We start from the raw sequence: 26,256 nt of genomic DNA on the forward strand, positions 1-26,256 counted from the left end.
GGTTTCCAAATATTTCTATACCTTGACTCTGTAGGTAACTTAACAGCTGCCTCTGGCAGCTTCAGGAGGTGATAGAAGTAGAGAAGGGGAAAATGTCTCATGAGACAGGCTGGACTCTAGGACTCTCAATTTTCTCTTCCCCAGAGACCAACCATTGGTTCTGGACAAAGGCAATGCTCAACAGTCTCTCTAATCTTATTCTTTAGTAACTAGGTTCTCAAATCCCAAGGATAACTCTGCTGCTTTCAGAATGTGCCCTACTCTCACTCTCTCTTTTTCCTTATTTCTCACCAGGTGGACCTACCACACCCACCCTTGGGATCTGAAGACAACCTTTGGTATCCTTGTCACTTGTGTTCCCACAATGTACATACTCTGTATTTGGCTCTTTACTGCTCCTGTCTGGTGTTCTGAGTGCCCAAATGATAACTCTTACTATCTTCCTCTGCCTGCCCACAGGATTTCTGATGACCTACTCAGCTTCTGTTCATACCCATGCCATTATCACCACCATCACCACCTTTCACTTCAACTTGATCATTATTTGTAAGATCTACCATTAATTAAGCACTTACTATGTGGCGGGCCCTTTGATAAGCACTTTACATACACTAACTCATTTAGTCCTCCAACAACCCTAAGTTTTACCTATAAGATAGATCTAATAAGGACATTGAGGCAGACAGATTAGTTAACTTGCCATGGTCACACATAAACACATGTCAGAGCTGAGATTCGAACTTGGGATTGTCTGATTCCTAAGCTCATGCTTTCTGTTGTGAACAGCTATTGTTTTATTCTTTTGGAAAATGTTCTGTTAACAATTATTCTAAGAAAAGGCACACATGCTCATTGTACAAAATTAAAATGCTATTGAAGTGAAAATTTCCTCTCCTGTCTCCCCTATCCTACTTACCAGAAGTAACTACTGTTATAAGTTTGGTTGACAAGTGTAAAATAATAAATATATTTATTTGTGTGAATGTGCATAAAATATCTCTGGAAGGAAATCGTTGACACTGATTGTCCATGGGGAGGGGGATTGGGGAACAGAGAGGAGTGGAAGCAAAATTTTTCACTATGTATTCTTTCATGCTTTTTGAATTTTAAACTGTATAAATTAAAATTTAAACCTCTTCAAACAAGTTAAATTAAAAATAAAGGAATATATGATCATGTCAACTAATGTCACCACAATAAATTTAAAAAATAAAGGGGAAAGTATATAGCTTTTCTACACACATGCATTTTTTTAATTAAAATGGAACTATCCCTATATATTATTTTATAAACTGATTTTCTCACTTAAGGATTTAACCTTGGACAGTTCATCATGTCAATAGATATTAAACTCATTCCTTTTTAACAGCTGCATGGTATTCTATTCTACAGATGTACCATAATTTATCCAACCCTAATTGATGAACATGTTTCCAATTACTATTATGAACAATGATGTGAGCATTTCTTTGTATACATCTGTGCAAATATTTCTGCAAAATAAATTCCTAAAAATTGAATCGCAAATGGTATATACAAAACTAATGCTCATAACCGGTATGCTATACTACCTCTTATACCTGCCAGCAGTCTGACCCACTGACTGGCTGGAATTTCTAGAACTTACACAAGATTTTTCTCAGGATTGCCAATTAGATTCTAGACCTCTCCCCTCCCTACCCATAAACGCAATCATGATTCTCTGAACGAAGTAATGATATCTGATAATATCCAGGTATTTCTCCAAATGCAGTCCCTCCCTGACCGTGTTACAGTCCCAGATCCCAATTCCATGCCCTGTGTTAGTGGCATGTTGCCACCAACAGTCCCAGTATGTGTTCATTCTTCCCACCTCACCTGCCATTAGACATCAGTAAGGCCAGCGGGCCCTCATTCCCATCAACGTCCAAGTCTGGCGAGTCATCATCTGAGTCATTCAAGCAGGTACCAGTGATGTTGAACTGCAGGAGGAGGATGCTCAGTTGTCACCTGTCTGGGTCTCCCATGTGAATCAGTAACAGGCCATGGGTCTCCCATGGCCAGTTCCCTCCAGTTTCACTGGTTTAGTTCACTGTCAAAACCACCTGAAGGCCTTCTACTACACTGTGCCACTCCCCACTTTGCACCCCAAATGATCACAGGAGTAGGAGGTTGAGAATGGCTGGCTCAGAGGGAACCCTATCAATCTTATAAAGCATGTTCCCTAAAAAGAGGGGGGGGAGCACCTTCACATACCCATAGAAGGCACCACAATCTTGAAGCAAGTCGGCGCCCTGGACGAGAGCTTTTCTCAAGGACCTGTTCGAGACTTCAACCTGGCACTCACAGAGCATGTTCTCAAATGTCATTCTCATCCAAGCATTTCAAGATTCAGCTTGTGTCATGTTTTCTGAGAAGAGCTCCTGATCATTGCCCCTACCCAGATAGAATCATCACCCTCTGAGTCCTAGGGTCCCACACACACCCAACTGTGGTATCTACAACACTTCATTGCACTCATTTTTTATGCCTGTATTTCTCACTAGCCTGTCAGCCTCTTGAAGGTTACATCTATAGCACCTATCACAGTGCCCAGCATAGACAAGGTCTCAATAAATGCCTATTAAATTAGTGGGACTGGTAGCCAAACACCAGGGGCCCTAAGGGACATGGGAAAACAGGATATTCTATCCTTTTGAAGCTCTGCTCTTCCAAGGGACACAAAAGGGTTGGGCTGAACCCATGGGCCAGCACCCACCTTTTCTTTCTGGGAAGAGCCTGTCTTCAGTGCCTGATGATTGTATATGTCCATGAGATTATAGCTCAATTGGCCAGCAGGCCCCAAGGCTGAGCTCTCCTTGCCCTTTCGCTCAGCCTTCTTGAAGAGTTCCTTGGGCTGCAGGCCTTTCTTCTTTGAATCAGTTTTGGAGGGCATTGACAGCCTGGATATGGCTATTGAAGTGGGATGGGCTGGCCTGGTTAAGGGAGTGGAGCCGGCTGGGAAGATCCTCTGCATCCCAAAGATATTGCTCGTATTCCCAACCTTCTGTTGGAAGATATCCTACAAGAGTGTTAGTACACAACGGGGTTAGAGCTTACTCAAGGGTTCTCTCTGCTAAGAGCAGAGGTCCATTCATGGCACTGGCGGCACAGCCAACGGAAGTGGCTTACAAATGCTCCACATATGCACACCTTAGTTTTTGCACAATGAGTCATCAAAAATTTGGGTGGCATTTCTTTACCCAGCCACTGACGAGTATGAAGAAGACGAGCAGAGGAAAAGCCCAGCATTATTGTCAAAACTGGAGATAAGTGGGTAGGGGCTGGGAGGAGGGGGGCAAAGGTGGGGAAAATGGGAGATATCTGTAATACTATCAACAATAAAAATATATTTAAAAACTGGAGAGAAAAGACTCCAAGAGCAGCTGATATGAGACAAAATAACTGGTAGTTCCAACTCTAAGGACTGCAGGATTTGAGAGAAAGAGAGAGGCTCTAGTCTGAATTCTGGTACTAGCTACTTCTGTGGCCTCAGATAGTAATCTGACCACTCGGGCCTCTGTCTACTCAGCTGTAAAATTAAATAATTAGACGAGATAGGTGGTTTGCAAAGATCTTTTCTGTGGCTCCTTTCAGCTTATTGGGAGGAGCCCTGAGGATTGGAGGGATATGGGAGGCAAACAAGAGGACCTAGTGGAGCTCTAAGCTTCTCACCTTCAACTTATTCACAGCAACTGTGCTTTGACTGATTGTATATATTAGACTTCCAAGTAAAATCTTATTTAAAATATTTGAAAGCCAATGGATCAGATATGATCCATCACTAAGTCCTCCTCCAAGAACTCCAAAGTTCTGTGTATACAAAATTGATTTAAGTCGAAAGAGTTGGGGAAAGGGTAGGCCTTTTAATTAAACCCGGAGGATTCTGACAAAAGGGAGTGAAGGAAATGAGGTAGGAGGTGGACCATGTAAGGTATGCTCTAGGCAGTGAAACATGCTGTAAGTGGTGAGGCTAGAAGCCCAAGTTCCCAGTAGCTCACTCCGACGACCCTTCAGCATGGATTTAGTGCTAAATGGAACTTTACAGCTTCTGAGCTGAAGGAAAATTTAAATTTCCTCAAGTCCCATTCTCCTCTGGTGCCTCTGCTACTTCACCAGCCCACACTGAGTTCTCTCTTTGCTGCAAAATCTACTAATAACAATGGCTCACATTTATTGAGTACTTACTCTGCCAGGCACTGTGCGAGGGGCTCTACATACATAAGCTCTTAATTCTAACAAAACTCTGAAAAGGTGGAGTTATCTCAACCTTAGAGATAAGGATACTGAGGCTCTGAAAGGCTTGCAAGTGACAGAGCAGGAACGAGAACCCAAGTTTCTCTGAGTCTCTTACCACTACACCTTACTGCCTCGTGGTATATGCCACCTGTTGAAACATGGCTTTGTAATCATCTTCAACCAGGGAGAACTGTCATTTTGTAGAATGCAGAGACTGAATCAAAATATTAATAACAACAATAACTACTATTATGACTTCCACCACCCAATATCACTATGACCCACCATCAGAATTTACTGAGAACCAACTGTGTGCCAAACACTATAACTAATGATCAACCTATATGACCTTATTTAATCCTTTTAACAACCCCTGAGTAGATATAATTATACTCACTTTAGAGATGAGGAAACGAGGCTTAGACAAGTTAACTTTGCCGGGTCTCCTACTAGACTGTGAGTTCTTTGTGGGCAGGCATTGTATTATGTATCCTAAGCACCTAACCCAATGTGTCACACACTTAAAGCACATAATATGTTTGAATTAACAAATAAATGAATGAATAGAGTCCTTGGTTGGGCCTTCCCGACCCTTCCCCTAATCCCTTATGCCAAGTGCAGAGGCCTGACCTGCCACTTGAGCCTCAAGCCCTTCCCAAACACCTCCCCTGCTCCCATGCTTCTTACTTCCACCAGGCGGATCTCCCTAGCCAGATCTTTAATGAGCTGTACAGTCCGTACTGTGTCCGGGATCTCCTCCTCATGTTCTGGCAGAGCCTGTCAAACAAAAAGCATCAGGACAGGCCCACACGTAAATGAATAACTGGTTTTTGACAAAGGTTCCAAGGTAATTCAAAAGACAGGGTAATAACACATGGTACTGGACCGATTAGATATCCATATGCCCCAAAAGAACCTTAACCCATACCCGGCACCATACACAAAGACACACATACAAACTCAAAATGGATCACAGGCCTAATGTAACATCTAAAACTATAAACCATTTAGAAGAAAGTGGAGGAGAAAATCTTTATGACCTTGGGTAAGGCAAAGATCTGTTAGGACACAAAAAGCATGAACCATAAAAGAAAAAACTGATAAACTGGACTTAATAAAAAAAGAAAAACATCTCTGGGAAAAACACTGTTAAGACAAACCATAGGCTCAGAGAAAATATTTACAAAACATATATCTGATAAAGGACAGTGTCAAGAAGTGTGAGGAACTCAGATGAAGGCTTGGGCCACACCCCTCAAAAAGTCAAGGACCTCAGGGAGATCCCTGGGAACATTCCTTCCTCCCCAGAACTCAATGCTGAATAGTTACTGGCCCACAGCTAGCTCAACAGCAACCCAGGCTGAGAGCTGTTAGTTGCCTCTCTTAATTCCTTTGCAATCTTTTTGAGTCCTCAAGATTTACGTGTTTATGTAGCCAGATCTGTCAAGCTTTTCCTTTGTGATTTCTTCCATCAGTTTTCACTTCACTTCAGTATCCAGAGGATTGATAAAAATTCCTCAGCATTTACTTCTTGTTTCCCATGCTTTGATTCTTTTTTCCTTTAACTCTTTTAATCCATCTGGAATTTATTTTGATGGCTGGGCAGGGGCTGACGCCTAAAACCCATATGACCAGCTGGATAACCTTAACAGCCTCCTCCTCCCACCCAGCCCAGGGGCTCTGGAAACGTGGGGAGCAAGTGTTTCTCACAGAAGTCAGTCATCTGCACTTCACAAAAGACTTGTTCCATAAGCATGGCTCCTCAGATCTCTGTCCTACTCTCCCTTTGGCCACACTACTTGGGGCCATCCCTTGGTCCCTGGGGCAATGCTGGCCCAAGGCATGAGTGCTTAGAACCTATCCACTTCCCTCCCTTTTGGTGTTTCTGGGAGTCACGCTAAAGTTCACTAAATGGGGGGCAGGAGGGTCAGAGATGAAACTCAAGGTAGCCACACCTGAATGATGTAAAGATGTAAAGAAACAGAATTGTAGGCTAAGGCCCAAGCCTTGTAGATGTGTCTAGGGAGCAAGAGAGGGCACAAAACATGAAGTCCGAGGATATCTGAATATTGAATTTTTAAAATTCAATAGGGGAAGTTTGGCAACAGGAAATAGGGAGATCTCCTTAGGCCACTGTATGTAGGAAGAGAAGTCTATAAAAATATCAGAAGCACTCTAGCTGTTTTGGCTCAGTGGACAGAGCATTGGCCTGCAGACTGAAGGGTACCGGGTTGGAATCCAGTCAAGGGCATGTACCAACCCCGGTTGGGGTGCATGCAGAGGCAACCAATCCATTTGTCTCTCTCACATTAATGCCTCTCTCTCTCTCTGTCTCTCCCCATCTCTTCCACTCCCTCTAAAAATCAATGAAAAAATATCCTTGGGTGAGGATTAACAAATATAGATATACTAGAGGCCCGGTGCAGGAATTTGTGCACGGGTGAGGTATGGCGGGCCTGCCCCAATCAGGGCTAATTGGGATGGGCTGGCTGGGGGGGAGGGGCAGTGGGTGGTTGGCCAGCTGGCCCCACCCCGCCCCCCTGGTCGAGGGGACAATTTGCATATTAGCCTTTTATTATATAGGATGTATGTGTATGTGTGTGTGTGCATATATATGTATGTACATACACATATATACATATATATAAAAAGCATAAAAAATATTGATATGTCTTCTATTTTTGCATTTCTTAAAATTGCTTTTTTAAAAATTCAGTATTTTGAGTAGATAATCCATTTACAAAATTTTAAAAAATCAAACAATATAAAAAGATATATACTGAAAAGCCTCATCAGCCCCATTAGGTAAGCCTCATCAGCCCCATTAGGTCATCAGCTCCATTAGGCCACCCCCATATGCCACTTTTATTAGTTTTTTCTGCATCTCTCCAGATTGTGTCTTAAGGCAAACATTAAGCACATACAAATATAATTACTGTTTTCCCCCTTTTTACACGTAAGGTAACACACTATACACACGATTCTATACGTTTACTTGACAAATTCTAGAGCTCTTTCCAAATAGAGAACTTACTGACTCTCTTCTATAGCTATTTAATATTCAACTGGCTAGATGGATATTGATATATTTCTAAAAAGCCATTTTGGCAGTATGCATCAAGAGTCATACATTTTTTTCCATATACTTTGATCAATTGCTCTTCTAGGAATCTATCCTGAAGAAACTTCAATCAAGAGATCAGGGACAGCCCAGCTGTTGTGGTTCAGTGGCTGAACATCAACCCATGAACCAGGATTCCCGGTCAGGACACATGCCTGGGTTTTGGGCTCGATCCCCAGTAGGGGGCATGCAAGAAATAGCTGATGGATGTTGATGTTTCTCTCTCATCATTGATGTTTCTATGTCCCTCTCCCATCCTCTCTCTGAAATCAATAAAAACATTTTTTTAAAAGACACACGGGACAAAAACTAATACAAACAGATATACATTGCATGATTTTCTACAACTGCCCCCCAAATACATGGGTAAATAAAAAGAAAGGAACAATACACAAGTGGATAGGTAAGGATGATACATACCTGCAAAATATCATGTAACTATTAAATGTTTACGGAGAACTTTGGTGACACAGGAAAATTAAGATAAGCCAACCAATTCAGATATAAAATTGTATGTACAGGGTGACAGCAATAATGTTTTTTAAATGCATATAAGAAAGGTCAGAAGAAAATACTGTGGAACCTCGTTTCTTGAACCTAATTCATTCCAGAAGGCTGTTCCAGAAGCAATTTGTTCAAAAACTGCATCATTTTCCCCATTAAAAATAATGTAAATTGAATTAATACATTCCAGACCCCCAAATGATTGTTTCAACCTTTCTTATATACAGTACATGTGTAATGTACTGTTTAATTTATACACACTTCTTCTTAACTTTATAGAACCACCTCCTACTAGCCTTAAAGGAATTTTTCATATATCACTGCCTCAGAAGTTTTATCACTAGGCTACCTGCTTTTCCTTTATCCAATCAACAACAGTTTTTCTACCTATTCAATTGCTTGTGTTTGCTGTTTTGTGAGCACTTTCACACCCTTAGCAACATCAGCACTCTTGATGGTCTCTTTGTGTTTTAAAATTGTGCTAATCCAGCCGAAACCGGTTTGGCTCAGTGGATAGAGCGTCGGCCTGCGGAGTATTTAAAAAAAAAAAAAAATTGTGCTAATCCAGCAACAAAAGCATTCTCTCCTTTGCTTGTTGCCTTCCATACACTTTGTCATGTTGAGATAACAGCATGAAAGGGTTGTCAGGTAGAAAACTGAAGTTTTGGTCTACAAGGGAGACTTTTCTGTGAACAACTTTCTTGGTCAAGAACTGAATTGCTCGAGATGGGAGATGTTTGAGAAATGAGGTTTGACTGTATACCCAAATGCTAATGTTAATTCCCTCTGAGTATTAAATTATAGGTGATATTTTCCTTCTTTATACTCTTCTGTATTTTTTAATTCTCTAGAGTAGGCATGTATTACTTTTTTATAATCAGAAAGAAAAGTTTGGAAACATAATCTAAACAGTCCTAGCCCAGTCCTCCACTCTAACGCCGCGAGCCCACAAGCCTCCCTGGTCTCTTCTGCTGCCCCCAAAGAATCTACCCAAATCCTGTCCCCATGAAGGGCAGAACTCTAGAGGAGGTAGAGAAATAAGCATATTTACTTCTTTCCTTGTCCAGGCTCTAAAGGCCAAGTTCAGAGCTTTGCCACCATGGATCAGGTAGGAGGCAGGATGTCTCCTGTTCTCTCGCAAACCTAAAGGGTGAAAGAGGAAGGCAGAGTGTGAGCAAAGCCATGCAGAGAAGTGAAAGGCTTCTTACTTTTTTCAGGCAACCAGAGAAAATGCTCGAGGTTCTAAACACAACTCCAGATCTCAGTTCTTATAATGTTGTTCATTTAATGAGTACCTACTATGTGCCAGGCATCTGACATCTACATTCTCATTTAATCTTTATACCCAACCCTGTAAGCCAAGTATCACTATCTTCATTTTGTAGTTCAGGAAACTGAGGCTCAGAGAGGCAAAGAGATTTAACCAAGGGCATACACCTAGCAAATTGCCAAAGCCAAGACTGAAACCATGTCTTCTGAATCCGAGGACTGTGCTTCTCTCACGACACTACTCTCCCTCTTGGGTTCCAAAGTGTAACACTCAGGACGAGCATGATTGGCCCCCCTCTACACAGATGTGAAGGGCCATTTAATGCCCTTGTTCTGAGTTACTCCAGGAGGAGGTTATGGCAATGCCAGATTTAGTTAGGTGCAATACAGAATTTTCTACTAAACTGAGCTTTTCAGAACAAGAGATGCAGTGAGTCATTTACCCTCTGAACACTTAAGTGACAGTTTGTCTAGGTGGCAGAATAAGGGCTTGAGGTATTGGATAGGAGACTACTCATTTGTCTCTGAGGTTCTTCATAACTCTGAGTTACTGATTCCTCCTGGCCAAGTCATCTTGAAGAATCTCAGGTCTAATCAAGGGAACTACTCGCTTTCAGAGCAGAGTGGACAAGAAGACACCCAGCAGGTTAGCTTCCACCTGGGCTGAGACCCGGAACCAACATAACGATACCAGGATGGTCAGGACTGGGCCTTGTCCCCATGGGAAGCAGAATTTCTCAGGAAACAGACTATCCAGACTGAGTTTCTTACTTTAATTGGTAAGAAATAGGAATAATTTCACTGTTATCCAATTTTCTCAGCTACCTTTGCTAAATAAAAATATTTAAATCTATGCTCTACCCTACATTATGCTTAGTAAAAAAGCTAATCACAAAAGATCACATACTGTATGAATCCAGTTTTATAATATTCTATAATGCAAAATTATAGAGATGGAAAACAGAACAATGATTTCCAGAAGTTATGGTTAGTGCAGGGAAGAGAGTGGGTGAGACTACACACGGGTAACACCAGGGAGATCTTTGTGGTGATGGAATAGTACTGTATCTCAGTTGAGGTGATAGTTACATGCATATAGGCACACACACATGCTCAGGAGATTAAGATAAAAGGGACAGTTGGCAAAGGGCTTGATACCTCGAAAGATGTCCAGGATGTGCTTTCCCACATACCAACAGATGGTTTCAAAGTTGGGGAACTTGAAGAGGTCTGCAGTGCTCAGCCGCTTTTCAATTTCATAGGCTCTGGGGAAAACAGGCACAACAGTGATAAGGATCCTGTTTACTGAGCATCTACTATGTATCAGCTACTGTCTGGATGCTTTATACCAGGATATATATAGGGAGAGAAACAGAAACATCGATGGCCCTAACCGGTTTGGCTCAGTGGATAGAGCTTCAGTCTGTGGACTGAAGGGTCCCGGGTTCGATTCCGGTCAAGGGCATGTGCCTTGGTTGCGGGCACATCCCCAGTAGGGTGTGTGCAAGAGGCAACTGATTGATGTTTCTCTCTCACATTAATGTGTCTGTCTGCCTGTCTGTGTCTCTCCTTCATTCCCTCTTTCTCTAAAAATCAATAAATATATCCTCAGGTGAGGATTTTTAAAAAAGGTTATGTGACTTGCCCAAAGTCACATAACTACAAAGTGAGGAAGAGGTATTCATCCTCAGACTGAAGAGCACGAGGAACCAGTATCCATTTCTTTCTGATCATCTTGCCTCCTTGGATGCTGCACTCCTCACTATACAGGAGAACCCAAAGACTCTAGCAATTCGGAATGGCCAACTTGGGATCACCACAGCCTCAGGACTCACTTGAGCTGCATTTCGATGTTAAGGCTGTGTAAGAAGTTTCCTCCGAAGGCAAGGCAGTCCACAGGGGTCAGCACAGCATGGATCCATCCTGCAGTGCAATATGGCAAAATCAGAGCTGGGAGACATCTCCACTCCCCACTCAGCTCAAACGCAACTCCTTATAGCAGAAAGCTTGGCAGTGACTCAGAACATTCTAAGTTCCTCTGGTTCTGAGCATTTTAGGTTCCTCCATTCTCCCAATACACATCCTGGCAAAGTCTGCCATCATTATAACCCTGAACTGGAACAATCTATGGGGTTAATAAACTCCTACTTCCCTCCTCTCCCTCCTCTCCTCTTCAAAATCTCTCGGTTGCCTCACCCATCCTCTCTCTTGTCTCTGAGAAGGGCATCACCTCCTTGCCATGACTACCACTTCTAACTCTGCTCTAGACAAAACAAAGAGTTCTTGTCTTGGACAGATCTGGGTTAAAATTCTGCCATTTCTAGCTAAATGTCCACTTCACAGGTTGGTTGTGAAGCATGCACCTAAGTTGGAAATCTATTCTCCTTGCGCTTAACACTATACCACCTTCTGAAAAACTTCTGATTTTTCTCCTTAAATCTCTCTCATATTCACCTCCCCTTCTCCATCCACACATCCATACATCCACACATCCTACCAATGTTGTGGTCAGAACCCTCATTATCTCACAACTAGGCTACTTACAACAGCCTCGAAACTGGCTCCTCTACATCAGCAGTTTTTAAGTTGTGGTCCAGTAAACGCTAGGGGATCCCTGGAACTTTTTCAGAGCATATCCAAGATTAAAACTATGCTCATGATAATACTGAGATGTGATTTGTCTTTTTCACTTCATCCTCATTCTCTCACGAGTATACAGTGGTATTTTTCCAAAGGGTATATGACATGATATCACCACATGCAGGATCCAATTGTTTTCTATTAGCCCAAACATTAAAAATATTTGTGAAATGTAAATGTCAATCTTCTCACTAAATTTTGTTTTGGTTTGAAAATAGTTATTTTTCATAAACATTGATGTAATGCGCTTATTACTATTATCTCCGAATGGATTAATATATATCTTTGCATTTTGTTTTAATTTATAATATGAGAAATTATTAATATAAACCAAAAAGTAAATGCTCATTTGGGTCCTCAATAATATTTAAAAGTATAGAGGGGTCCTGAGTGCAAAGTGTTTGCAAGCCACTGCTCTACACCAATCTCAACTTCTGAAGTCTATCTTTCAGAACCCAACCCAAAGTGATATATCTAAAATACAAATCTGCCCATGTCATCCCCTGCTCATAATTCATCAGTGAAATGTTCATCTACAGAAAAATAAATAAACTGCCATATACTCATACAACAGAACACTAGAAAGCAAGTAAAATAAATTAATTTCAGCTACTTGATGCAACATGGATCTCACAATCACAATGTCCAGGGGGGGGAAAGCAGGTTAAAAAGAATATTATCTCTAATATGATGATTCCATTAAGAGAACATTCAAGACATGTAAAACACTATCATACATTGCTTAATGAGGCATCCTATATAATAAAAGGATCAAAATGCATAAGAATGATAATCACCAACTTCAGGACAATGGCTAGCTCTGAGAGGGAAAAATGTGAATGTAATTGAAAGCATACAGGAGGTTTCAAATATATTTATAATAATTACCCAACATGGGAGCACCTAAATATATAAAGCAAATCTTGATGGATATAAAGGGAGAGACTAACAGTAATACTGTCATCGTAGGGGATTTTAATGCCCCCATTGACATCGATGGATAGATATTCCAGACAGAAATCAACAAGGAAATGAGGACCTTAAATGGCACACTAGATCAGATGGATTTAACTGACATCTTCAGAGCATTTCACCCCAAAGAAGCAGGATATACATTATTTTCAAAGTGTACACCGAACATTTTCTAGGACAGACCACATGTTAGGATGCAAAACAAATCTCAATAAATTTAAGAAAACTGAAATCATATCAAGCATCTTCTCTGATCATAATGGTATGAAACTAGAAATCAATCGCAAGAAAAAAATGGAAAAGCACACACAAAGACATAAAGGCTAAATAACATGTTACTAAACAATGAATAAGGTAACAATGAGATCAAGAAGAATCAAAAGATATCCTGAAGTAAATGAAAATGAGAACACAACCACCCAAAACATATGGGACACTGTGAAAGCAGTCCTAAGAAGAAATTCATAGCATTACAGGCCTATCTCAACAAACAAAAATCTCAAATAAACAATTTAACTTTACACTTAAAGGAACTTGAAAAAGTACAATAAATAAAGCCCAATGTGAGTAAGGGAGAAAATAATAAAGATCAGAGCAGAAATAAAATTAACGGTCATAAAAAACAACATTACAAAAGATCAATGTAACCAAGAGCTGGTTCTTAGAAAACATAAACACAATTGACAAACCTTTAACCTGACTCATCAAGAAAAAAAGAGAGAGGAACCAAATAAATAAAATCAGAAATGAAAGAGAAGTAACAACTGACATGAAATAAAAAGGATTGTAACAAAATATTATGAAAAACTATATGCCAACAAATTGGACAATCTGGAAGAAATGCATAAATTCCTAAAAACATACACTCTTCCAAAACTGAATCAGAAAGAATCAGAGAACCTGAATAGACAGATGACAATTAGTGAAATTGAAGCAGTAATAAAAAAAAAAAACTCCCAACAAACAGAAGTCCTGGACTGAATGGCTTCACAGGTGAATTTCCCAAACATTCAGAGAACTAAAACCTATCCTTCTCAAACTATTCCAAAAAATTCAAGAGGAGGGGGGACTCCCAAGCTCATTTTACTAGACCAGCATTATCCTAATGCCAAAACCAGATAAAGACACTACAGAGAAAGAAAATTATAGGCCAATATCCCTTATGAACATAGATGCTAAAATCCTCAACAAAATATTAGTAAACCGGATCCAGCAATACATAAAATAAGATTGCACACCATGATCCAGTAGGATGTGAGGTTGGTATAATATCCACAAATCAATAAACATGATACAGCTCAGCCAGCGTGGTTGAGTGGTTGAGCGTTGACCTATGAACCAGGAGGTCACGGTTTGATTTCCGGTCAGGGCACATGCCAGGGTTGCTGGCTCAATTCCCAGTAGGGGGCGTGCAGGAGGCAGCTGATCAATGATTCTCTCTCACCATTGATGTTTCTATCTCTCCCTCTCCCTTCCTCTCTGAAATAAATTAATATAGAGATATAAAACAGAGAAAGTCTGAAATTGATTACCTAAGCTCTTGTCTCAAGACTGGAAAAGGGAAAGCAAAAAACCCAAAGCAAGCAGAAGGAAGAAAAACAAAGATAAAAGCAGAAATCAGTGAAAATGAAAACAGAAAAATCAATGAAATTAGTGTTTTTTAAAGTTCAATAAAATTGATAAACTTCCATCAATATTCACACAGAAGAAAAGAGAAGGCACAAATAACTAATATCAGGAATGAAACAGGGTTTCACTAGAGAACTGGAAGACATCAAATGGATAAGGAAATACTATGAACAACTCTACACACACAAATTTCACAACTTAGAAAAAAATGGACCAATTCTCCTTAGAAGTACAAGCTATCACAACTCATCCATTATGAAATAATTTGAATACCCTAATAAAGTTCAAGAAAATTGAATGCCCATTGAAAACTTCCCCCAAAAGAAATCCCTAGGTACATGAAATTGGACTTGAGAATTCTACCAAATGTTTTTAGGAAATTTAACACTAATTCTGAGATTAAGAAATCAAGAAAATCTAAATGGAGAGACTTACTGTGTTAATGGGAGACTCAACATAGTAAAGATGTCAACTTTTCCCAAATTGAGACAACTGGGAGGACTTTTTCAAAATACACACACTCAGATTCCACTCAAGACCTACAAATTCGTAATTCTAGGGGTGAAGCTTAGGCATGTGTTGTTTAGGAGAAAAGCCCCACCTTCCCCCCACATCATTCTGATTTATAGCCTGCAATGCCTGCCTCCCAGTCACCATCATTAGAGTCATAGCCCAGTGCAAAGAAGTCTATCAACCTCCTCCTGGGCCTCCCCACCATTAGCCTTCCCAAGTGGCTATGCTGCTCACTGGCCACCATGTGAATTTTCTTGATGTCCAGTTCTGAGCCTTCAGCTGATATGAAAGGATATCCCACATAATCACATAAACATATTATAGCAAGGGACTGGCTCTGATGCCACAAGCTCTCCTCTCCCTGCCCTCCTCAAATGCTCCCAGTGGGGCCCAGAAAAGACCTGTGGGAATGAAAAGTGTCTGTCCTTGCTTCACAGAACACTTGTAGCACTTTTCCACCTGGTCCCCAAAGAACATCTCATCCTGGTTAGAGGAGCTGCTCCAGCACTCAAAGAGAGTCAGGTTGGCATTTGTTGGGCGGATCAAGTAGAAGATCTTCTCACCCTGAAACAAAAAGAGGTTGAAATGCCAAAAACATCAAGGGTTTCCAGAAAAGTCCTCAAGGGGTTCTCCAAAAGGATATTCTCTCTCCCATGCTCTAAGACCACACAGTATGCCAGAATTCTTTTCCAAACCCATCCAAAGATCATTTTATTTGAATTTGGAAAACTTCAAAAGGTACTTTTTCACTTTTAAGCTTCTATGATATTGACAAAAATAATTTTAAACGGGTATTTCAAACAAAATTGTTCAACTTAGCACAAATGTACATCAAAGGCTCCTACTTTTCATGCAATGCCAAATGAAAAATGGCCTCTATGGATAAAAAGATCAATATTACTAACCCTAGGAGAATTTAAGGCCACATTACCAATGAGAAGAAATTGAATTTGCCTTTAAATGCCATTTACAGAGAGTATTCCTTCTCACACCTACAATCAAAGCTAATAAAAGTTTAAAAGTTCAGTAATCGCCTAAGGACTTCTGAAAGATTTTATGTTAGGTGATTATCTGCTAAAAGAACATTTTATTTCCTAATTATATTTTGCCTGGATAATCACCAGATACATAATTTGGCAGAAAAGACACAAAAACCCACTAGCACAAAAATATCCCAACCCACAGCTTTATTACTTTAACCAGTATTTCATGATAAATTTCAATGAAGAAAAGCAACAGTAGAAATTATCTTTAAAAATTATCTATTATACAATTAGAGAAATTTGAATCAGATCTGTAGATTAAATAATAGTATTATATCAGTATTAATTCCCTGATTTTGATAACTATAATATATTGCCCTTGTGTTTAAGAAATACACACTGGCCCTAACCAGTTTGGCTCAGTGTATAGAGCGTCGGCCTGTGGACTGAAGGGTCCCAGGTTCGATTCCAGTCAAGGGCATGTACCTTGGTTGCGGGCACATCCCAGATATGCAGGAGGCAGCTGATCGATGTTTCTCTCTCCTAAATTCTTCCTTTAAGATACTGAAAAAAAAATTATTTAAAAATAAAAAGTTTGCCTGGCTGGCATGGCTCAGTGGTTGAGCATCGACCTATGAACCAGGAGGTTGCAGTGTGGTTCCTGGTCAGGGCACATGCCCAGGTTGCAGGCTCAATCCCTAATGGGGGGTGTGCAGGAGGCAGACGATCAATGATACTCTTTCATCACTGATGTTTCTATCTCTCCCTTTCCGTTCTTCTCTGAAATAAAAAATACATATATTAAAAAATAAAATAAATAAAAATTAAAAAGTTAAATGTAACATTTGCATGATAGCTCTTCATTTAAATGCTCCATCCCGACAGGAGAGGGCTGGAAGAGGTTAATGGGGGGGAAAGGAGGACCTATGTAATACTTTCAACAATAAAAATCAAAAGAAAAAAATGCTCCAGTCCAGCCAGTGTGGCTCTGTGGTTGAGCATCGGCCCATGAACCAAGAGGTCACGGTTCGATTCCTAGTCAGGGCATATGCCCAGATTGCGGGCTCAATCCTGCACGGGAGGGAGAAGGCAGACAATCTTCCCTATCCCCTCTCTGTAAAAAATCAATAAATTATATTTTAAAAAAAGAAATATACACTGAATTATTATGAGATAAAAGGACACCATGTCTGCAACTACTCTCAAATGTTTCAGAAAAAAATCTATATATAAAATCATTTTATTATGTTTGCTTTAAAGAAAGAAAAAATGTAATAAAATGGTAACCTTTGGAGAATCTGAATAAAGGACACAGAAATTCTTCCTGTTATTTTTGTATTTTTTCAATAAAAAATTATTTAAAAATAAAAAGTTTGCCTGGCTGGCATGGCTCAGTGGTTGAGCATCGACCTATGAACCAGGAGGTTGCAGTGTGGTTCCTGGTCAGGGCACATGCCCAGGTTGCAGGCTCAATCCCTAATGGGGGGTGTGCAGGAGGCAGACGATCAATGATACTCTTTCATCACTGATGTTTCTATCTCTCCCTTTCCGTTCTTCTCTGAAATAAAAAATACATATATTAAAAAATAAAATAAATAAAAATTAAAAAGTTAAATGTAACATTTGCATGATAGCTCTTCATTTAAATGCTCCATCCCGACAGGAGAGGGCTGGAAGAGGTTAATGGGGGGGAAAGGAGGACCTATGTAATACTTTCAACAATAAAAATCAAAAGAAAAAAATGCTCCAGTCCAGCCAGTGTGGCTCTGTGGTTGAGCATCGGCCCATGAACCAAGAGGTCACGGTTCGATTCCTAGTCAGGGCATATGCCCAGATTGCGGGCTCAATCCTGCACGGGAGGGAGAAGGCAGACAATCTATGATTCTCTCTCACCATTGATATTTCTATCTCTCTCTGTCTCTCCTTTCCTCTCTAAAATCAATGAAAATATATTTTAAAATAAATAAATAAATGCTACAATTTCGTCATGAGAAAACAACGGAAACAATTAGTTCAGGATTGGTGATCAGTTGAACAAGAGCCATATCCGTTTTCTGCTCTATCCTTGACATTTCTGAAAAGAAAACTAAATAGTATGAACAATGGTGGAAAACAATCAAAATTATTTAAGAAATGTGTTTTCTAGACCTCAAAAATCCTTTGTAGTCATTAACAATTGATATTCTAATTATAACAATTAAAAGGAAAATTATCTATAGGAAGGCTGACATTAAAACAAAACTCATATATGCTCTGTCTTGATGGTGGTGGAAGTTATACAACTACTTGTATATACAAGTGTCAAAACTCATCATACTATACACTTAAAACATTAATTTTATGGTATACTAGAGGCCTGATGCATGATATTTGTGCAAGGGGCTCGGCCCTCGCAGGCCCTCGCAGCCCCGGCCGGCCCTCACAGCCCCAGCTTTGTCCAGAAGCTCATCCAGACGGTCGTTCTGCTGTTCAGTCTAATTAGCACATTAGCTCTTTATTATATAGGATAGGATAAAGTATGCCTAAATAAAGTTAGGAGGAAGGGAAGTTTTGCAAGTTACCAGGAATTTCAGCAGTAAATAAGGACATTTGCACACAGTGGTAGTATATATTGGTTCAATTAAGAAGATAATAGTTGGAAAAAATTTTAGGCATCTGCTATTATTGAAAAAAATGTTAAGCACCAACTGTGAAGTAGAGACAGTTTACATGGCATAGTCACTAAGTACCCAATCCTGGCAGAGTAGTTACATGGAAATGTCACCCAAATAGAATGTGGGAGGCAGGAACGCCTCAGCAGCCTGTTTTGTGCTGCCACCTGAAAAAAAGAGTGGTCCAAGGCCCGACTGCCTACAGAAGCCGTACACATTCCTACCTTGAGCACATGGTACCAGACCGAGGTGCCGCCAAAGTCAATGTGGAAGTCTGTATAGCTATCCCGCACGCTCATGAGGCAGTATTTCTGCACATTGGGCCTCTCAAAGATACACTCCTCGGGCCACAAGTTCTCCACCCATGAGAGCTTCCGAACAATCTTGGGTGTCTCCACAAGGTTAGAAAGCCTAGCAAGGAAGGGATGGAGAACAGATGTGAGCTGATTAGGAACTGAAGTTGAAGTATGAATAAAATGCCCTCTGTTCCAGTGAGAGTCAGATAAAGACAAAGTTGTTCTCTCCACAGAATCCCCAACGGTACATAGGACACTTATTTCTGTAAATCTGGTCAGTATCCTCATTCCACTCAGCTCTAGGGGTCCCAGGGCCCAGCTCCACAGCCTTCTTCAATCAAAGGCAATCATGTCTCTACTAAATGTTCATACCCCCTCACCCCAGACCACTCACTTGGCCCTTAATTTATAACAGTTAATTGTATTGTCCCCATCTCATGGTGTCTTCTTTATGAGGAACCATTAGAGAAACCTCTCTGGGCTCAGTTCCAGGTAAAGAAGTGTTTCTCTCAAACATCTGGTTGTTTTTATCCTATGTGAAAACCACAAATCCTGTACTATTACATTCCCTTCTTTGTTCTGAACTTCAGGGAATTCAGTGAAAGCTCTAAAGTCCTTCTCCACCAACTATACAGACATTCAAACATGTATTTTGTGGGCAGATGACCCACCAGATGTATCTTATCTCCCCACCTTTATTTTCCTTTTATTCCAATTTTCTCTCCCCCTCCCTTTGCATCTCTGTAAGCTGCTTGAAATAGTCTTTCAAAATGAGGTGAGGTATAAACAAACGTAGGGTTTTTTTTTAAACACCTTCAGGTTAACTTTGTATGTTAAAACCAATAGCAAGGGTTTCAATATTGTACTACAGTTATTGTAAGATGTTGCCATTGAGGGAAACTGGATCAAAATACACAGGACCCCCCTGTACATTTTTTTACAATTGCCTGTGAATCTATAATTATGTCAAAATTAAAGGTTAAAGAAGTAAACAATCAGAGAGTACTCTTTCTAAGTGCAAAAGGATATGTTATGATTTTCGGGATCTCCCATGGTTTTGAGCACAGAGAAGACTACGTATATTTACTGAGTATATGAGTCCAGACAAAATCATTTAAAGATCATAAGCGCTTTTTTTCTTCTTTTTTAAATCTAAGAAACCTTATCCTTAGAGAAACTATTTGGGGGTAATTTTAGTAAGTCTATTTCCAGGGACAGAGGACCTATCCTGGGAGTTAAACAAGTGACCATGCCACACTCTAAATATCAGAAGGTCTAAGAAAGCTATCCTGGTCTTGAAGGAGATAAAAATTAATTAAATTAGCTACTATATAATCTATCCAATGCTAGAAACTGTGAAGGAGAAATACGATTTGGTTGTTATGTGAGCATCAAACTTAGAAAAGTATAAACCAGCTCCCCATCCCAAAGGAAGTAACCACCAGGAGGAAAGGAAAGGAACACTAATACATACTCAGTATATAAGTTCCAGGCATTTGTCAGGCTTTTTACTCACCCCTGTCCCTCCTACCTGGTATCAGAGAATTCCAAACTAATGACATTGAGGACTTTCTCCCTCTTCCCACTGTAGTAATATTTCACAAAATCACCGAGCTTCATCTTGCAGTCGGCCTGGCGCGCCACATCAATCACATCAATCTCTTTGTCAGAGCCTGGAGTAAAGAGATGGGTTCTGTACCAAGTGGTCTCAGAGACCGGGGAAGTGTCTCTCATCCTCTTACCAGTCCCTAGAATGGCCTGCACTCAAACCTCTCTCCTCAGACATTGTATTTGTATGTGCATATCTGAGAGGTGAGTGTAGGAATCCCTCTCCTATGTGCTAGATCCAGGACTACTAGGGCAACAAAAATACCTGACACACTGCCTCTCACAGTACAATCCTCCTGCCTGGGCCCTGCTTCCTCACTTTTTCTTTTCCTCTCCCCCAAGACGCATGCTCAGAAGAAAATTGGCATGTGAGGGCAAAAAATCAAAAGCTTTCTCATCTCAAGCAAGGACAGAAAGACCATTACAATTTCTGGTACTGCCCAGGTTAAAAAAAATGGGGCTCCACCTGGAGTTTTGTGATCTGTTAGGAAAAAGGAGAAGGAGAAGGACAGGATTTTGGTTCTAGCTTTGCCAAATAATGACTCTGAGCAAGCACTTCACCTGAGATTCCCGAGATGGTTAGAAAGGAAATGCAAAAGATAGATTGGAGGGGTCGCAGGTCTTAATGAGAGTGAACAATATTACAGTTAAGATGGTCTGTGTTGCTTACCAACATAGTGTTCCACGTCCCTCACAGTGAATGATGGTGAGGGTAGGGTCATCCCCAATCCATCCTTCTTCAAGACTAGGATGGGCACACTGAAGCTATTCTCTTCCAGAAATTCCACAGTCAGCTGACTTCCAGTGGGTTTCAGAATCACTTCATCTGAGCTGTGGGCCATAGGAGAGAAACTCTGAGCCCCAGAGGCCCTGCCACTGAAGGCCTCACTAGATGCTACCACTCACTTATGGGGTGGGATCTTGCTGAGGGGATCTAAGGTAGGCTGGCAACTAATGGCATAAACTTCATGTGCTAGGGAAGAAAGGACCTATTCAAGGTAAGAAGCCAGGTCACTGGCAGAGGTGGAAAGCTTAACCCAGGATATCCTGTCAATAGCGTGCTATTCTCTGGATGTCAAAGGAAGACATCAATCAACAGCCTGCCCACGAAGAAAAGACATAGCTGACAAGTTCAGCTAATTTATTCTAACTCAGAGCAGTAGTATCCCATTTAAAATATTGGCAGATAAAGAGAAAATACTAACAAAAAACAAAAACAATTTTTACAATCACTTACTCAACACACATACTTAGGTAACTAGAAAACAGGAGGGGTTTTTTTTTAAAAAAAAATCATGCTGGCTGAAAACGGTTTGGCTCAGTGGATAGAGCGTCGGCCTGCGGACTGAAAGGGCCCAGGTTTGATTCCGGTCAAGGGCATGTACCTGGGGTGCGGACATATCCCCCAAAGGGGATGTGCAGGAGGCAGCTGATCAATGTTTCTCTCTCATCGATGTTCTGGCTCTCTATCTCTCTCCCTTCCTCTCTGTAAAAAATCAATAAAATATATTTTTTAAAAATTAGAAAAAAAAATCATGCTGGAGAAAAGATGGGACTATTTGGTAAGTTGTGTTGAGACAAACATCTGGAAAAATATTATGTTCAATGTCTACCGCACTGTTTACATAACTCTAGACAATTCAAAGATTAAATTGGAAAAAATAAATACATGGAGTAGTACAAAAAACATGAGAGACAAGGCACAGCACCTACTAAAAATAGTAAAAATAAATTTAATTACATAAAAATTAAAATTTTCTTCAAGGAAAGCTATTATAAATCAGTAAGAAATAGGCAGCAACCCAACAGAAAAATTGTCAAACAACATAAGCAAGCAGTAACAGAAAGGAATAGGACGATTTATAAACATACAAAAATATATGTCTCCTTCATAATTAAAGAAATCAAGTGGGAATATTTCATTTTTTATCTTATCAGAAAAGCAAAAAAGTCCTAGCCGGTTTCGCTCAGTGAATAGAGTGTCAGCCTGCAGACTGAAGGGTCCCAGGTTCAATTCCGGTGAAGGGCACATGCCTAGGTTGTAGGCTCAATGCCCAGTAGGGGGCATGCAGGAGGCAGCCAATCAATGATTCTCTCTCATCACTGATGTTTCTCTCTCTCTCTCCCCCTCTCCTTTCCTCTCTGAAATCAACAAAAATTAAATAAATAAATAAATAAATAAATAAGCAAGCAAGCAAAAAAAAGTTTGACAGTAAACAGTGCTGGCCAGTATACAGGGAATTAAATACTTTCACACATTGTCTAGTGGGGGTGTGAAATATAGTCACTTTGCAAATAATTTGGCAATATTTGTAAAAATTTTTAAAGCACATACTCTTTGACCTAGCAATTTCACTTTTAGGTAATAAATCTATAAATAAACTTATCCACATATGCAAAAACTTGAGTATAAAGACATTTACTGCAGGTTTTTTTCTAACAGCAAAGTACTAGAATCAATTTAAATGTTCAATAGAGGATTGGTTAAATAAATTATATATTCATACAGTGGAACACTAAACATCCATGAAAAATAATAAATACATGTGCATGTGTTAATATGGACTGATCTTCGAGATATATAATTTTAGGCCTGGCTGGTGTGGCTCAGTTGGTTGGAGAATCGTTCCATGGACCAAAGGTTATGAGTTTAATTCCTGGTCAGGGCACATACCCAAGTTGCGGGTTTAATCTCCAGTAAGTTTGTGTTCGAGAGGCAACTAATAGATGTTTCTCCCTCTTCCACTCTCCCTTCCTCTCTCTAAAAATCAATAAAAAGAATTTTTAAAGGTATATAATTTTAGGTTAAAAAAGCAAGATGCAGCCCTAACCAGTTTCGCTCAGTGGACAGAGCATCAGCCTGCAGACTAAAAGGTCCCAGGTTTGGTTCAGGTCAAGGGCATGTACCTTGGTTGCGGGCACTTCCCCAGTAGGGAGTGTGCAGGAAGCAGCTGATCAATGTTTCTCTCTCATCGATGTTTCTAACTCTCTATCCCTCTCTCTTCCTCTCTGTAAAAAATCAATAAAGTATATTTAAAAAAAACTAATTAAAATGGTTAAGACTGTAAATTTTTAAAAAAGCAAGATGCAAAATATAGAGTGTTTCTATTTGTATTTTTTAAAAGAATAATTAATACAAACACATACAGTCTTTTTTTAAGTATGCAGTTTTATTCAATCCTCACCCAAGGATTTTTTTCCCCATAGATTTTTAGAGAGAGTGGGAGGGAGTGAGGAAGGGAGAAGAGAGAGAGAGAAACATCAACATAAGAGAAACATTAACTGGTTGCCTCCTGCACACACACCCTGACTGGAGCCAGGGATTGAACCTGCAACTAAGGTACATGCCCTTGCGTCTTCCTTTCTCTCTGAAACCAATCAATTAAAAAACAATTTCTGCCCTAACCGGTTTGGCTCAGTGGATAGAGCATCAGCCTGCAGACTAAACCCTGACTGGAGCCAGGGATTGAACCTGCAACTAAGGTACATGCCCTTGACTGGAAATCAAATCTGAGCCCCCTTGATCCACAGGCCGAAACTCTAACCACTGAGCAACCAGCCAGGACCGCATTCTTGTATAAGCAAAAAACTACTTCTGAAAGAATGCACAAGAAATTGGTTAAATTTGGAGAAGAGATCTGAGGGGTCTGAAGTAAAAAGGAGACTCACTGCCTTTACATAAACAAAACAAAAAATATTAAGTTAAAGAAAAAGTTATAATTCTAAACAACACTTTAGTTACAGGAAAGCTGAAAATGATCAAATGAATTAAAAACTAAGCAAAAGAGAGTACCTTCATTCATTAACTTTTTTAACTCATTATTTTTGCACAACTGATGTAATTTATTTTTAATAAGCCCATCTTAATTTTTTTAAAGGAAACTTTGTTTTGATTGCAAAAGACAGACATGATCTCTCATATTTTATTTTTTAAAAGAGATTCCTCATCTTTACAATGAGAATTAAACTTTTGGATCTTTAAGACTCTTAGCTGTCACAATCTGTGGGTACATGTAAATATCCTCGCCTGACTTGAGCAAAACTGCCTCCCAATCTATCAAAAGTTTCCAGAAGTGGACCTTAATGTACTCTGTGTACATCAAATGAAACTCTAGCAATGTTTCTCAGGAACTAAAACAGAAGATCCCTCTCCAGAGGGAACTCACAGAGCCCTGTAGACACCTCCAAGTGGGGGAAGCACCTAATGGGACACCCAGCGGGAAAGCTGGAAAGAAGAAGGTCCCAGCTTCCCGGAGCCATAGAGTTCACCAGCCCTTGGGGTACAAGCACTCACCTGTCAAAGGTCCGACTGCGGAGCTCTCGAATGAATGTAGCGCTTCCAGTTTTCACCGGCTTCCCCTTGTGTGCATCATGCCCTTTTGAAGACACACGGCGTTTTTTCACTAAGCCAGAAAAAGACATAAGACCATGAATCAGAATGGCTGTGAGCTATGTTTCCAAGAGCAAAGGCCTCGGCAGACCCTGCTCCTCTTCCAATCTAATAACTCCTTAGAGCACCAGGAGTCAACAAGGCCCTCACAAACTCAGGAAACTTCTTAGCGAGGATAGGTGCTTCTTCTGAGAAATCCCCTGGGAGGGAGGGAGGGAGGGAGGGAGGGAGGGAGGTGAAGCTCTGCACTCTGCTCTCTCTGTGGGGCAGCTGCTGTCCTGCAGGGCCTATATAGTCTCTGCTATTTCCCAAGGGAGATGAATCTGAAGCTCCCACACAAAGGCAATCACCCTTCCAAGCTTCCTTTGCTTTGTCTTTCCTCTGGCCCATGTTCTCGTGGAAATCCCAAGATCTACTTACTAATGGAAGGCCCATGTAAGACCTCACAGTTGGGGCAGTGGTAGAGGTCAATGTCAGCAGCCTTCTCCTCTTCAACACCAACACAACTAGAAAAGACAAAATCAGCCAGGGTTTATGGAAATTTTACTTTTTATAAGGCCTATAACTGTGCTGTCCAGTACACATGATTATTTACATTTAAATTAATTCAAATTCAAATTTTAAAAGCAGTTCCTCCATCACACTAGCTATAATTCAAGTGATCAATAGCCACATGTGCCCTAGCCAGTTTGGCTCAGTGGACAGAGCATTGGCCTTCGGACTGAAAGGTCCCAGGTTTGATTCCGGTCAAGGGCACATGCCCAGGTTGCGGGCTTGGATCCCAGGAGTCAGCCGATCAATGATTCTCCTCATCATTGATGTTTCTCTTTCTCTCTCTCTTTCTCCGTCTTCCTTTCTCTCTGAAACCAATCAATTAAAAAACAATTTCTGCCCTAACCGGTTTGGCTCAGTGGATAGAGTGTCAGCCTTCGGATTGAAAGGTCCCAGGCTTGATTCCAGTCAAGGGCATGTGCCTTGGTTGCGGGCACATCCCCAGTGGGAGGTGTGCAGGAGGCAGCTGATCAACTCTCTCATCGATGTTTCTAACTCTATCCCTCTCCCTTCCCCTCCGTAAAAAATCAATAAAATATATTTTTAAAAAAATAAAAATAAATTTCTGGTTAGAAAAAAAATAGCCACATGTGGCTAGAGGTTACCATATTGGGCAGATTATCAAACATTTTCATCAGTGCAAAAAGTTCTAGTGGACTACACTGGCCTAAAACAATTATGACAGTGTTAAAAATGAAGACAGTAAAACTTCATTAAGACTCAGAATGGCCCTGGCCAGTTCAGCTCAGTTGGTTGGGTGTTATCCCATGCACCAAAAGGTTGGTGGTTTGATTCTGGTCAGGCCTGGATCCCCAATCTCTAGTATGGGGTGTGCAGGAAGCAGCCAAACAATGTTCTGCTCTCACATCAA

The 26,256-nt window shown here is 40.4% G+C and overlaps 1 protein-coding gene across 3 annotated transcripts in view; it reads right to left on the minus strand.

The window, feature by feature from the left end:
• The window catches only part of PHF8 (PHD finger protein 8), a 79,902-nt gene that overhangs the window by 30,211 nt on the left and 23,435 nt on the right, over nucleotides 1-26,256 (minus strand). For 2 of the 3 annotated variants that reach the window (XM_006771323.2, XM_015568856.1), the window contains exons 3-14: nucleotides 25,254-25,339; nucleotides 24,738-24,846; nucleotides 21,114-21,274; nucleotides 20,367-20,508; nucleotides 18,764-18,950; nucleotides 15,307-15,469; nucleotides 10,987-11,074; nucleotides 10,310-10,416; nucleotides 8,934-9,025; nucleotides 4,945-5,034; nucleotides 2,738-3,040; nucleotides 1,858-1,961 (exon numbers count right to left, since the gene is read on the minus strand). In XM_006771323.2, the coding sequence (XP_006771386.1) occupies nucleotides 1,858-1,961; nucleotides 2,738-3,040; nucleotides 4,945-5,034; nucleotides 8,934-9,025; nucleotides 10,310-10,416; nucleotides 10,987-11,074; nucleotides 15,307-15,469; nucleotides 18,764-18,950; nucleotides 20,367-20,508; nucleotides 21,114-21,274; nucleotides 24,738-24,846; nucleotides 25,254-25,339 (1,632 nt within the window). The remainder of the gene's footprint in view (nucleotides 1-1,857; nucleotides 1,962-2,737; nucleotides 3,041-4,944; nucleotides 5,035-8,933; nucleotides 9,026-10,309; nucleotides 10,417-10,986; nucleotides 11,075-15,306; nucleotides 15,470-18,763; nucleotides 18,951-20,366; nucleotides 20,509-21,113; nucleotides 21,275-24,737; nucleotides 24,847-25,253; nucleotides 25,340-26,256) is intronic. The other variant, XM_006771324.2, reaches the window with a different exon arrangement.

Source organism: Myotis davidii, unplaced genomic scaffold (assembly GCF_000327345.1).
Source record: "Myotis davidii unplaced genomic scaffold, ASM32734v1 scaffold2663, whole genome shotgun sequence".
NCBI lineage: Eukaryota > Metazoa > Chordata > Mammalia > Chiroptera > Vespertilionidae > Myotis > Myotis davidii.